The sequence below is a fragment of the Polistes dominula genome, unplaced genomic scaffold, assembly GCF_049000335.1.
Source record: "Polistes dominula isolate Pdom_NZ unplaced genomic scaffold, Pdom_raw_medaka contig_78, whole genome shotgun sequence".
Taxonomy (NCBI): domain Eukaryota; kingdom Metazoa; phylum Arthropoda; class Insecta; order Hymenoptera; family Vespidae; genus Polistes; species Polistes dominula.
In genome coordinates this window covers 583,257-597,662 of record NW_028301042.1, presented here as the reverse complement: position 1 = coordinate 597,662, position 14,406 = coordinate 583,257, and the positions used below count along the sequence as shown (strand labels likewise).

The 14,406-nt window shown below is 27.4% G+C and overlaps 3 protein-coding genes across 7 annotated transcripts in view; 2 read left to right on the top strand and 1 right to left on the bottom strand.

The window, feature by feature from the left end:
* Positions 1-13,411, bottom strand: part of retn (retained) — a 173,778-nt gene extending 160,367 nt beyond the window's left edge. For 4 of the 5 annotated variants that reach the window (XM_089175059.1, XM_089175061.1, XM_089175065.1 and 1 more), the window contains exon 1: positions 8,143-8,267. The gene's annotated coding sequence lies outside the window, so the exon portion shown is untranslated. Of the gene's footprint in view, positions 1-7,918; positions 8,019-8,142; positions 8,268-8,676; positions 8,753-8,856; positions 9,112-12,635; positions 12,759-13,262 lie in introns of those variants that run through there. The other variant, XR_016177447.1, reaches the window with a different exon arrangement.
* Positions 905-4,745, top strand: LOC107066766 (maspardin). The gene is made up of 7 exons (XM_015321699.2): positions 905-1,648; positions 2,137-2,271; positions 2,504-2,609; positions 2,742-2,862; positions 3,020-3,128; positions 3,319-3,567; positions 3,666-4,745. Exons 1-7 carry the CDS (start codon positions 1,550-1,552, stop codon positions 3,747-3,749), a joined length of 903 nt encoding a protein of 300 aa, XP_015177185.1. The 5' UTR covers positions 905-1,549; the 3' UTR covers positions 3,750-4,745.
* LOC107066765 (major facilitator superfamily domain-containing protein 12) lies at positions 7,534-12,085 on the top strand. The gene is made up of 6 exons (XM_015321698.2): positions 7,534-7,732; positions 7,823-8,105; positions 8,166-8,280; positions 8,362-8,736; positions 8,848-9,101; positions 9,250-12,085. The coding sequence occupies exons 1-6, from the start codon at positions 7,534-7,536 to the stop codon at positions 9,368-9,370; spliced, it is 1,347 nt and encodes a 448-aa protein (XP_015177184.1). The 3' UTR covers positions 9,371-12,085.
* Positions 13,412-14,406: the final 995 nt, after the last annotated feature.

The window sequence follows — 14,406 nt, the reverse complement described above, 5'->3', positions numbered from 1 at the left end:
TTGATAAAGTAATATGTTATTTTAACTATTAGTTAATTTAATATAATATAATAAGTATCTATTAATATCTTTTTAATTATTACTTAATATAATTATATTATAAATAAATCAATTTAAATTATTATACTATTAGGTAACTATTTAGTATCTAAAAGAATTATCATTAATTTTAAGAATAATTCAATAATTATAATTTAAAAAAAATTATACAACAGAAATCTAACAACAATTGAACAAATAATATGATATGCAAAAAAACTATTGTTAATACACAAATATATTATTTAAATTAACTAATTGTATCTAAAACAAATCAAAATATAATTTCACAAACAATTCTATCATCATATCAATTTAACCAAAAAATATAATATGCAAAAAATTATTGTTAATACACAAATATATATTATTTAAATATAACTAATTAATTGTACCTAAAACAAATTAAATATAATTTCACAAATAATTCTATCATATTCAACAAACTTCGAATATTAATTTAAAATTAAAAAAAATAATATTATTAAATAAATAATAAATAAATTCTACTGTACCGCAAGTCGATAGAGTAGTAAATCCCCATCAATGGGTAAAATATTGTCAACACGATTTAACGTTATGAACAATGAACAAAGATCCCTATAAAAAATATCCAAATTTTGATCAACAACAACAACAACAACAAAAACAATAATTTATAATAAATAATCATGAAAAATATAATAATAAAATATTGAATTTATATCGATCGAATGTTGAATCAACGAATGAGAGAATAAACCTAAGGAGACAACAAGTGTGAGTGACCCTATCTCATTCCCTTTCTCTAATCGAACAAGAAAACTGCGCATGTTCGTACAAAGAAAAGGAAGGGAAGTATAACTGCTGGTAGGATGGTACCATGGACATGGTTCGGGGACAAGGGGGAAGAACCCCAACCAGCAGCAACCCAGTTGAATGAGTTTAGTATGAACCATCGTCGCGTTAGCTTCGATATTTTTCTTTACAAACATTTACCTTTTTTTTTCTTTATCATTTCATTTATTTTCTCCATCTTTCTCTCTCTCTCTCTATCTCTCTTTTAATTTGTTCATTCTAATTAAATTAAATTAATTACAATTATATCGTTAATATTATCGAAATTTCGATTAATCGATAAAGATTACAAAGAGAAGAAATCTTTTCTTTCTCTGTTTTCAATCATATTTTACAAAATAATTTTCTCTTATTGATCGTATTAAAAGTGTTTTTGTGTTTGTGAGTGTATGTGTGTGTGTGTGTGTATTTTTTTTTGGTGATTCCCCACATCCCCCACTACAAAAAAAAAAACCTATCACAACAACACTTTGTTTCTTGTATAATAAACATCGTCACACATATTTTCATCATGATAATTAAACGAACATAATTTTGTGTTTAAATATCTCTTATCGCAATATTATATATATATACAAGGTGTTGTATCAATAAACTTATACAAGTGACAATATTAAAAAAAAAAATTATAATAATAATAATAATTTGAAGAGTAGTGGGAGAGAAAGGAAACATGTCTTCGTGTAGTGAACTATCACGTTCTCAAGAATATCAAAGCTTTCGAAGTTCAGTTCCTCTTAGAAAAATTGTCGTTGATTCTGATGGAACTAAGGTAAATTTTTGTTTAATTATTTTTAACATAATTTCTATTAATTTACAACTATATAAATACAATAAACAAATACTTTAAATTATATAATTATTAAATAATTATTATATCGTAAGTACCGTTCCTTTTAGAAAAATTGTCATTGATGTTGATGAAACTAAGGTAAATTTTTGTTTAATTATTTTTAACATAATTTCCATCAATTTATAATTATTTAAATACAATAAACAAATACTTTAAATATTAAATAATATTTTATTTTGTTTTGTTTTTTTTTCAAAATTCGATTATTCATTGATTATGTAAAAGATAAACCAAGTATAAATATTCATATTAATCGAAGATTATCTTACATAGATGATTCATACGAATTGAAATCATAATCCTGATGTTAAAACTACTTGTTTTTGTCTCTCTCTCTCTCTCTCTCTCTCTCTCTCTCTCTTATTTTCACAATCTCTAATTAACATATTATTATTTATTTTTTACAGGGATGGAAAATTTATGATTCAAGCCCAAAGACTGTTAAATGTCCACTCATTTGTCTTCCACCTGTCAGTGGTACTGCTGATGTTTTTTATAAACAAATATTAGGATTAGCAGCTAAAGGTTACAGAGTTATATCGGTAAGTTTGTTTTGTTTTTTTTTAAATAAACAAAATAATATTAAATTATTTAACAATAATTATTCTGTTTTATCATAAAATTACTATCTTATCGACTGTTGATGACAATTAGTTTAAATAATGCATTATATTATTTCAAATATATAATTGATACACTTTCGTTTATCATTTTTTTTTACTTACATAAATAACAATTTTTATTCATATTTTATTATTGTTTAAATTATTATAGGCAGAACCACCGGTATATTGGAACGTGAAAGAATGGTGCGATGGATTTCGAAAACTTTTGGATTATATGGGACTTGATAGGGTTCATCTATTTGGAGCCTCGTTAGGTCAGAATTCAATGAACGTATGATACAATTATTAATTTAATTTCGTTCTTACTTATTAAATTTAATTAATTATTAAAAATCTCAATTAATACAACAACAACAACAACAAAATAAATTGTTTGATTTTATTAGGTGGATTTTTAGCACAAAAATTTACCGAAGTCAATGCTTATTGTCCAAGAGTAGCATCGTTAATTTTATGTAACACATTTACAGACACATCTGTATTTAGTTACAACGATTCTGCTGCAGTGTAAGTAAGTTGATACACACTCGATACAATTCAACAAATCAAAAATTTAAAAAAAAATACAAAACAAATAAATTATTAATCATCATCATCAGAAGAAGAAGAAGAAGAAACAATAATAGTGTCTAATTTTGTTCTATTATTTGAAAAATTGTTGTAGTTTTTGGATCTTGCCATCGATGGTATTGAAAAAAATGGTCATGGGAAACTTTACAACTGAGAAGGTTGATGGAGAAATAATCGAAGCTATCGATTTTATGGTTGAAAGAGTAAGGAAAAAAGATAATAATGAGTTACCCTTTTTTTTTGTTTTTAAATAAATAATACACACCCTTAATAAAACAAACCAACAACACACTTAAATATATATATAACTGAATAAATTTGTATTATATTCTTGTTTCGGATTGATTACGCTGTTGTTTGGTGTTATGGTGATGATGGTCTGTCTATCTTCAGTTGGAAAGTTTAAATCAATCTGAATTGGCATCGAGATTAACCATGAATTGTGTCAATTGTTATGTACAACCGGACAAAATTTGTAATCTACCAATAACCATAATGGACGTGTTCGATGACTATGCATTATCAAATTCAGTTAGAGAAGAAATGTATAAATGTTATCCTAATGCTAAATTAGCTCATTTAAAAAATGGTGGCAATTTTCCATATTTGAGTAGATCTGCCGAAGTTAATTTACATTTACAGGTAGATACATTTTCAATACATTTCAAATCTTTTATACAATTTGTTCTTCTTCATAATTAATTAATTAATTTATTATTTTCTGTTTTTTTTCTTTGCAGATACATTTGAGACAATTTGAAGGAACGGAATACTCAGCTTCGGTTAAAACGAAAACAACAAATTGTACAAAAATATTAGAATAGTTTCTATATATATATAGATAGATAGGTAGATACACAATGTATGTGTAATTCTTTTTTTTACCAAATTTGTAATATCAAAATTACAAGCTTTCAATGATTGAAAAAAGATATTACACGAGAATGAATCTAAACTAAATTCTAATACTTTTTAAAAACTAGAATATTTCATTTGATTTGTAGAATTTCTCATACATATACATATACATATAAATATGCATAATTTCATTTGTATATAATAAGTAGAATAATTAACTTATCATTAATCATATCTTGTATGATGCATCAAGATTAATACGTAAATGATATATATATATATATACACTTTTGTTATAAAAAAAAAAAAAAAAAATAGAAGAAGAAAAGATAAGAAAAGAAAAAACAAAAACAAAATAATAAAAATAGTAAATCTATTTTCAAATGAAATAAATTCAACTTTTTTTTAAATATTTCCATTTTATTATTCTAATTATTTTCTCATTAAATCATAATTTTATCTTTAAAAATACGATAATTGAAAATATTTAAAAATATATATGTATATATATACTAGGGGTATCCCGTCACGTGTTGCTGTGGCTCACAATCAGACCAATACATAAATAATTCGCAATAAAATAATATTGCAATTATAAATTGAGATATAAACTATTCTATTCTTTCAAAATGGACGAAACTGCACAGAGTGTGCCAAATTTGATTAAAATCTGTTCAGTAATTTAGGAGTTCATTGCGAACAAACAACGTGACACATAATTTATATACATATATATACATGCCTAATTAAATATTATTATAAATAATAAGAAAAAATATATATATATATTATATTATTTTTTTAAATTATCGTACAATTCTAATTTCAACTTAAAAATGAAAATGAAAATCAATAATAATATTTGTTAAAAGAGAAAGATAGAAAATCTAGTCTGGCCTATAAAATGTTAACGAACTCAAGTTAAATGAGATGAATAACGAAAGAGACCATAGAAAAAGCAAGTATCGATTGTTTCTTTGTACTCTTCCTTACCAAGACACCGGTTTCATGTTCTCAATCTCGGATTACTGTCTCTCCATACCCCACACATATATACATTAACCACATAAATGTATATATATATATATATATATATATATATATACATATGTATATTGCATTGAAGAAAGCTTAAACCATAAAAAAATTGTCTCCAGTACCAAGAATTATAAATGAAAGTAGAATTCTACAAAAAAAAAAAATTCTTTGTAACATTCTTCAGTGATTATTACAAACAACAAATTTATTTAACATTTTTACATTAGAATTAAATTAATATTTAGAATATTCTTTCATTTATCAAATTTACATTAATTTTTCTAACATCAAATAACAATTTGTCAAAATTGTTATCATTTCAATTTTTTTGTTTTTTTGTTCTTTCCACAAGTACGTGATAAAAAATTAAATTAAAAATGTATTATTCACTTTCGTAACAACAAATGTTCTTACTACAGTTCTAACATAAAAATAAGAAAAAGGAAAAATGACCAATCATTATTAAATATGACTCAAACAACATAACATTATCCTATTATATAAAAGAATGTTACTATAATTGAACTGAAATGATGTGTACATAATCGAAACAGGAAGTGTCACTTTAAATAAAAATAATGAGTTGCACAGCAACATTGTTAATCAACTATATATTTACATGTAAGTACAAAAAGAAGAAAAAAATATGCAAAATTGATTATTCTTGTCTCTCTTACAAATTATTACAATAATTCTAATTAAAAATCAACTTGATTATTTTATCAATCATCGTATAAATAAAGTATAACATTTATTTTCAACTATAAATATATCATTTAATAATTATATAAATAAAAATTATATTTACAAATTAATATAAATCAATCTAAAACACTACTTCTATCAAATTACTTGTCAATTTGATAAGACTATAAATAAAATACTTTCTATTTATCATAATAATAAAATGAATAATCAAATTCTTCTATGTTTAACAATAATAATAATATTAACATTTCTAGTTTCAAATTTAAACTGACACAAAACAGGCTGTAGGACAAACCAAACGTTTTCATTTTACAATTCTTCTTCTTCTTCTTCTTCTTCTCCATCTCCTACTTCCACTAACACCCTCCTCACTCCTCCACTTCCCTCGGGGTCCTATCTTCGACCCTTCTCTTCTTCATCTTCTTTCTCCTTTCTTTCGAAGCAAACGGCGAACGTACAACGAACGATTCAGTTGCTCGTCGTTTTTCAATCTGATATGTTCTTATTAAAGTCTTCATAAGTTTATAACAATTTTGTGATTATATATATATACATATATATATATCTTGTTTTTAAGAAAAAAAAAAAAAGAAAAAAAATTTATTATTATCTTCTACACTGGCAAAGGAAAATTATATATATATATATCTGATTCTTATCTTTTCATTATCTTACGTATGTTTCTATTAATTCTAAAACTACATTTAATTTAGAAAATATATTTTATTTTACGTTTTTGTTTTCTTTTATCTTATTAATTAAATTTATTCAAATATATAATTATAGTAAATATAACATTTATTTACACACACGCGCACAATAATAATTTATAATATAATTTTAAATTTAATTAATTTATTCAATTGTATGTTTACATTCCTTTTTTTTTTTTTTTAGAACTCATAGAAATAATTATTTCAAATCAAAGAAATTTATTGAATATATTATTATTTATATTATTTATTTTATTAGTCGAAATAGAAAGTAAAATCAGTTAAAATAATGATTTGAAATTTAAAGATAATATAATTTATAAAATTCAAATTCGCAATAATCTTCTTTCCAATAGTTTCAAGTAATTTCAAATGATGAGAATGTTATTTATTGTTTGTGTTGTTATAACCGATACTAAGATAAAAGAAAACAAAGAATAAACCCTATCATTCTTAAGATACGAGTAAGTACTGTACTGTATAATAGTACTAACATATATATATATATATATATGTATATAATATATATGTGAAATTCAATATTACATTTCCGGTCATTGTATCAATCATGTTTCATAAATGAAAAGCAACAGTAGCAAAGAATGTTACATCGGGTTACATTGTAAATTAGTTTTTTTTTAACTGCAAGGCAAAAACAAAATCGTTTTAAACAGCAACTTTCTTAAATGGAGAGAATAGCTTCAGGCTGATATTTCAAGTGAAAGGAAAACTTATCATGAAATTCATTAAAACTTTTTTTTAATTAAAACTTGTAGTTTAAACTATAATAATTATTATTAATTATAAATCTTGAAGTTTGTCTTTATAAAAAAAAGAAAAAATGTATTATTTAAATTACAAATTAAACTGTGTGTTAAACTTATTTTTAAATAAACACAACTTATAATAATTATTTATAATAATTAAATTTTAAAGTTTATCTAAATATATTAAATGATCTATCTATAGATCAAACAGCTGCACATAAGGGATAATAATAACATTTTAAATGATGTTAATCTCATATGTTATTTCGTGACGTATTCGTTAAGATATTTACATTGACACACATATTCTTTCTTCTATAATTAAATATTTGTTCTAGTACAAATAAAAAGGAGGAACAAGATGATGATCAGAAAGCTAAATTATTTCAATGTTTCTACACATCACAACAACTGATTTATATTACACCAATGAAATATTAAATAACAACAAAATACAAAAATAAAATTAACAAGAAAATTAACAAGATAAAAGTAAAAAAAGAGAAAAGAAAACCAACGGCAAAATGGAGAAAACAATTAAAATGGAAAATGGAGTATTTGTCACAGAAACTAATAGAGTATTTATGTCAACCAAATTGGCATACGCTTTGGGACATATTTTCAATGATTTGGCAGCAGCTATGTGGTTTTCTTATACTTTAATTTACCTTCAAAAAGTTGCTCTAATGGAACCAATAATGGCTGGCACATTATTATTATTAGGTAAATAATAGAATAATATAATAAAAGTTAACTTTTATTCATCTTTTTTATAATAAGAATATAAAATAATTAAAACGTTATACTTTATAGGTCAAATTGTGGATGCTTTTACAACACCAATCTTTGGTTTTCTTGTTGATCGTTATTGCAAGAAAAAGATTTGGCACATTATTGGCTCCATATTAGTAACATTAAGTTTTCCGATGATTTTTGGAGGCTTCGCTAATAGTCCTAGCTCTATTATTACATTCTTCTACATAATGAGTATCGTCATCTTCCAAATTGGCTGGGCAGCAGTACAGATTTCACATTTGTCAATGATACCATCGTTAACAAGTTCATTACTTGGTCGAACAGAGTTAACAGCGATAAGGTAGAAATGATTGATGTTCTAAATGAAATTCACTTACTTATACATAGTTTCCAATTTTAGGTATTCAGCACAGGTAAGCGCAGCAGTTGTAGTTTTCATTGTTACGTGGATAGTCCTTCCAAATAATGGGGAATCCATGGTGTTGCTCGATGAAAAGGATGACTACAAATTCAGAGTTAGTATTAGTAATTATATAATAACATATATTTTTCTTATAGCTATATATCTTAATGCTATCTATCAATTATTATTTCAGAATATTGTCATAGTTATAACCGGTATTGGTTTGACTGCTACTACCTTCTTTCATATCTTTTTGAAAGGAAACTTATTAGAAAATGACAATCAATCACAAAATAAAATGAATATCGAAGAATCTACTTGGCTTTTAGATGGTTTATCAGGACCTAGGAGATCATGGTTTGCAACATCTATTTTACTCAGAGTAGCAATGTTATATGTTGCAAGTAGATTATTTATAACTCTTGCTACAGTTTATTTACCACTTTATATTGAAGAAACTGCAGTTGGCGGTAAACAAGCATTAGCCACTGTACCATTAGTCTCTTACCTATCATCATTTGTAGCTGCATTGTTACTCAAATATATGAACAGATCTTGCGGTACCAAGGTATGATGCACATAACCTTAAAATAATGATCTTATGACAATTACAATGAATATTATATTTTCTTACATACATATGCATTAATATGAATAAATAATTATTTCAATTATTTAGATTTGTTACCTTACTGGAGCTCTCATCGGTATTCTGTCAGCGGCCATTACGGAATTTGGCGGCAGTCACGGAATTATTACATACTCGATAGCAATTTTAATCGGCGCAGGTAGTTCGATTACTATGGTAACGGCACTAAGTGTGACAGCTGAGATCATTGGTCCGAGAACCGAAAGAAGTGCATTGGTTTATTCGATAGTAACATTTCTCGATAAAGTCGTCACCGGATTGGTCGTTGTTCTTATTGAACGATGGTAAGTTTATCTAGTCGCGCGGGAAAATTCAAATTGAATAAATGTTTAAAATCATACATTTTCATTTAAAATTATACATATATATATATATATTTATTTTTACTTGAACTTTTTAATTTAATTTTTGTTTATTTGTTTTGTTTTATAGGAGATGTCATCAACAAGAATTATGTCCAAATTACAATCGTGACACATTAGCAATAGTTTGTGCATCATCGATGCTACTTGGTCTTGTCACTTTAATATCAGTATCACGTTGCTTAACATGAATATGTTCGTTATCATTATTACTATTATTATTAATTATTATTATTTTACTAATTGTTTGTTGTCTTTTTTATGTTTTTGTTTCTTTTCACGAAAAACGAATTTTTATTTAATAATACTCAACTTGTCTGTCGTATATAATTTGATTTTATTAGTAATACGTGTTGTATTGTTAGATTTGTAATTAGATCGTCTTGTTGATTGTTTAGGATCTAAAATAATTAGAACGTGTTATTATCACTTTTTTCTTTTCTTCTTATGAAAATTTTATAATATGATAACATTGTTCAAAGACAACGAATATTTGAAGAAAAAAAGAAACTAATACTAAAAGACTTTTAACGATTTAATTCAAGTATTACTAACTTTAATATCATCATCATCATCATCAACTTTCTTTTTCTTTTTTAAATGAATAAAGATAATTCATTTTGAAAAGAAAAAAGAAAGGAAAGTCTGGACTTATGTCCAACGAATAGATTTTATTAGTAATATTTAATAATATTTTTTTTAACTTTTGTACAAAGCTATATTAACTATGTATGTGTATATGTATATGTGTATATTTATCGTTAAGATAGATTAAAAGATCCTTATTATAATTCGGAATTTCGAAGGTTTATGAACCACGTTTGTAATTAAAAAAGAAACAAAGAAAAAAAAATAACAAGAAAGAAGAGAGAAAGAAAGTGAACGAGAAATAAAAGAGGTACAGAAAACGATAATTTTTATATCTATAATAAAGAAGAATGGAAATTTGAATGATATGAGATAAATAATTTAACTTTCTGAAGTAAAAGAACATTCAATGAATAATTAAACAAAAAATGTTAGCAAGGATAATCTTCGAAATTGTTTAATAAAATTATAATTTATTACTAATAAAAGTATTATTTTTATATATTATGAATTTTATCTTTGACTGTGCTACATTATCATTGAATATAGTAATACAAAAAATGTTATATCTAATCTTACATCATTACTAATAATAATAATAAGAAGAAGAAGAAGAAAATTTTCTATTGGATACATAAAGCATGCATTTCCTATATTTTTTGAAATATAAATTTCATCAAAAAAGAATTTACCAAAAGAAATAGTTTATTTAAAAGAGTGTACACAAGATGGCGATAATAGGGAAATTTGAAATTTTCGAAAGAACGGTCAAGAGATGAAACAGTGGCGCTAGAATCGAGTGTGGGAAAGACGGGCGGAAGATGCGCGTAGGATTACAGCGCAGGTTCTTGTTTTGCTCACTAGGATTGGTGGTGAGGGACGCGGTGGAGCGGTTATTGGTCCGGAGTATATCGAAGTTGATGGTATTGGTGGAGAGGGAGAAGAGGGGATTGAGGCACGCTCTCTCACGGGGCATGGCGTGGTGTGCGTTCTAGTAAACAACTTGTGCGCGGCTCGTGCGGATAGATTTCGTTTGGCTCGGTGAATAATTCTCACTTATTTTTTCGTTCTTATTTATATACACATATATATACATAATAAAACATACGTACGTACGTGCATACGTATACGTCTATCGATATAAATGCATATATGTTAATATAACAAAAAAAAAAAGAAGAGAGAGAGACATATAAACATACAGGAGTGGACACTTAAATGAGATAAATAAATATATATATATATATGTGTGTGTGATGTGTGTTTAAAAAAGTTATGATAAAATATTTAATTGGTTCATCTGAAATAGTGTGAAAAAAAGCCAAGAAAAATAACTCGTCAATTAAACTATATGTGCTAAATAAAAGAAAATCTATTTAAATGTATAATTAAATGGAATAACATTCGACGTGATTACTCTCGATAAAAGTGTACAGGTTAAGTGTGTGTTTTCAGTGCATATATATATATATATATAATTAGTGTACGTGTGTATATGTGTATACTGTCGGAGCTACTTCTCCTACGCTATTTCCGCCTAGTTTTTTTGTCTTCCTTCTATCTTTCTCTGTGTATTCTCTCCATCTCTGTTTCTCTCTCTCTCTCTCTCACTCACTCTCGTTCTTTCTAGACGATACAAAACGTTCTAACCAACGACCTCGTTTTTCGGTCTTTCTCTCCCTCTTTTCATCTTGCGTGTACATCTATACACGTATATAGTGCGTGCGTGTCTATCTGTGTGAAAGAGAAAGAAAGAGAGAGAGAGAGATAGAATAAAATAAAATAAAGAAAGAGAAGAGGAACAAACAAACAAACAAATAAATTATCAACGGGGAATATTGGACATTGTCTTCAAGAAATTTTCAATTGTGGATGATACATCGCACCAATTCCATCGTCAACGTAGTCAACGTCGTCGTCGTAGTCGTCGTCGTCGTCGTAACACGCCGTCTCGGTAAGTCCCCTCCATCTAACCTATACCCTCTGCTCCCCCTTCTCTCCTCTCTATCCTTTATCCACGCGTGCCTACGACGTATTTTCGGAGCACGACACACCAATGCTACTTTACACACACACATGCACGTTCATTATATTCATATACATTTAAGTATATAACATATATATACATGTAGGTATTAAGGTAGTGAAGAGAAGTATAGTTAAGTCTCCTTACTCTTACCTATTTAATTTATAAAAACATGAACGCGATATTCGATTTTATTATTTTCACGTTATTTTTGATTATTAATTAATTCTTTTCTTTTTTTAGATATATAACATTGATACGTGAAAGATATGAAGGATTTTTATTAGTTGCTGCAAGTATTTTTATTATAGAAGTTGAATACGATCGATTTGATGTATGTGCATGTGTGTATGTATCCTGAGAAAGAAAGCTATATATATATAGAAAGAGAGAGACAGAGATAGAGATAGAAAGATGGATAGAATTTGGAAAAGGGTGGCTCCTAGGGCGTTTCTGTGAGAACACTCTCGACTTATTTCTTACGAGGGAGAAAGCATCGATCTTGAAGAAAGAAGTAAGAGAGAGAAAGAGAATAGAAGAAGAAGAAGAAGGGGAGAAGGGCGTTTTTCACCCTCAACGAGTTCTTCCTATTCCTCACATTTTTTTATTTTTTTATCTTATGTATCGATATATATATATATTACAATAAGACGTTTAATATCTTGAATTATATATATATATATTTTTTTTTAATAGTTTTTCATCTCTCTCTCTCTCTTAATGTCTTTCGTTCTTTCCCTTACACTCTCTTACTCTTGCTTTCTTACTGTTACTCTTTCTCTCTTTCTCTCTCTTGGAGACATATCGCCTTTCACACGACGATTCTTCGTTTAGTCACTGACCTCCCGTTCGTTCGGGTAGCTTCGTTCGTCACCGTTCTCCTTCGTGTCGTCGTCGTCGTCGTCGTCGTCGTTCGTAGTTGCATCTTCGTCATCGTGTCGTCCTCGTCTTTTCCTTGTTTACCACTAAGGGATGATGGAAGAGTAAGAAAGATAGAGAATATTAGTGTATGTATGTGATCTATATATGTATATATATGCATTTCAGGACCCAGTAAGCTTAACGAATAAGTCAGAGAGAAAGAGAGAGAGAGAGGTGGAAAGAAAGTAAGAATGTATGTATGTGTTTAGGGTCCCAATAAGTAAATCTACAAATAAGATAGAAAAGAGAAAGAAAGAGAGAATAAATGATACACATATATATGTATGTATATGCACGTACGTGTTATGTAGGCCCAAGTAAAATGCATGAAACGAATAAAACAGGACAAGAAAAAGAAAGAGAGAGTTAATTAGTAATTTTGTCTAATACGTACTTACATATTGCATATTAAAATGCATATATATATATGATACATGAATACGTGTATGCGTGTATGATGTGTGTTAGGGATTCTAATAGAGAAGAAAGAGAGGGATATTTGGAATAGAAAGAATAAAAGGATGAAAGAGATAGAAAATTGTGTATACCCCCATGGCAGCTGTGGCGGTGGTGGTGGTGGTGATGGTGGTGGCTGCTGCTGCTGCTACGACCACCATGCTCGAGGAAAACGCCGGCGTTGTTGCTTCTCTCGCTGGATTCCTTTACGGTCGTCGGCGCTGAGAGCGAAGGGAGAGAGAGAAAGAGAGAGAGAGAGAGAGAGGGTATCGATCGGACCTACCGGTTGTTGCTTACTACTACTATTACTATACTAAATACTACTACTACTACTACTACTACTATAACTATAATACTACTATTACTACGCTAGTATAGTTTATGGTGCTTTCTACTGTTACTTTCTTCATGTGCTCTTTTGACGAGAAATACAAAACCTTTAGGGTTCAGGGGTTCAATGTATAAGGGATTCTTTTTACTTTTATGATTGGGATATATTTTTTTTTTTGTATAGATATGTTAGAAAGTATTCGTAGTATTAGTTTTTTTTTATATTGTTAATAATAGAGTACACATATGTTAGAAATAGTTTCACAATTGGTTTTGTTATAAATTGAATGATATAATTGAAATAGAAAAAGAAATTATTAGAATGATTTAAATACATTAGTTTGTATTAACATTTAATGTTAATTAAAGATAATAATAATAATAATAATAGAAATAAAAGATAAACACATTGAATTGTTAGATATCCCATGATATTATAGGATGTAGAAAAACGCGGGAATTTCAAACGAGCGGAGTTTTATGAATGACTGACGTCATCGTCGTACACATAAGTGACGTTGCAAAAAGTAAGAATTTCTAACGGACGAGTTTACTCGCTTGATAATATGGATCATGGTGGTGATGATGATGGTGTGTTGTAACCTCCTCCTCCTCCTCCTCCTTCTTCTTCTCCTCGTATTGCAATTATAATAATAATTTGTTTGTTTTTTTTTCTTTATTTCTTCTTTCCTTCCTCCCTTTCTTTCTTCTCATCTTCCTTTTCTATTAATTTTTTTTTTTTTTTTTTAAGTATTTACTTGCGACCCACATCGTGTCGAAGCGAACGAATACGACGTAGACGTACGATCGATATCGGACCGTGTTGCGTAATCGTTATAATCGTTTTGTTTTCGCCAATCTAACATATATATATATATATATATATAACCCATCGTCATAATGCGA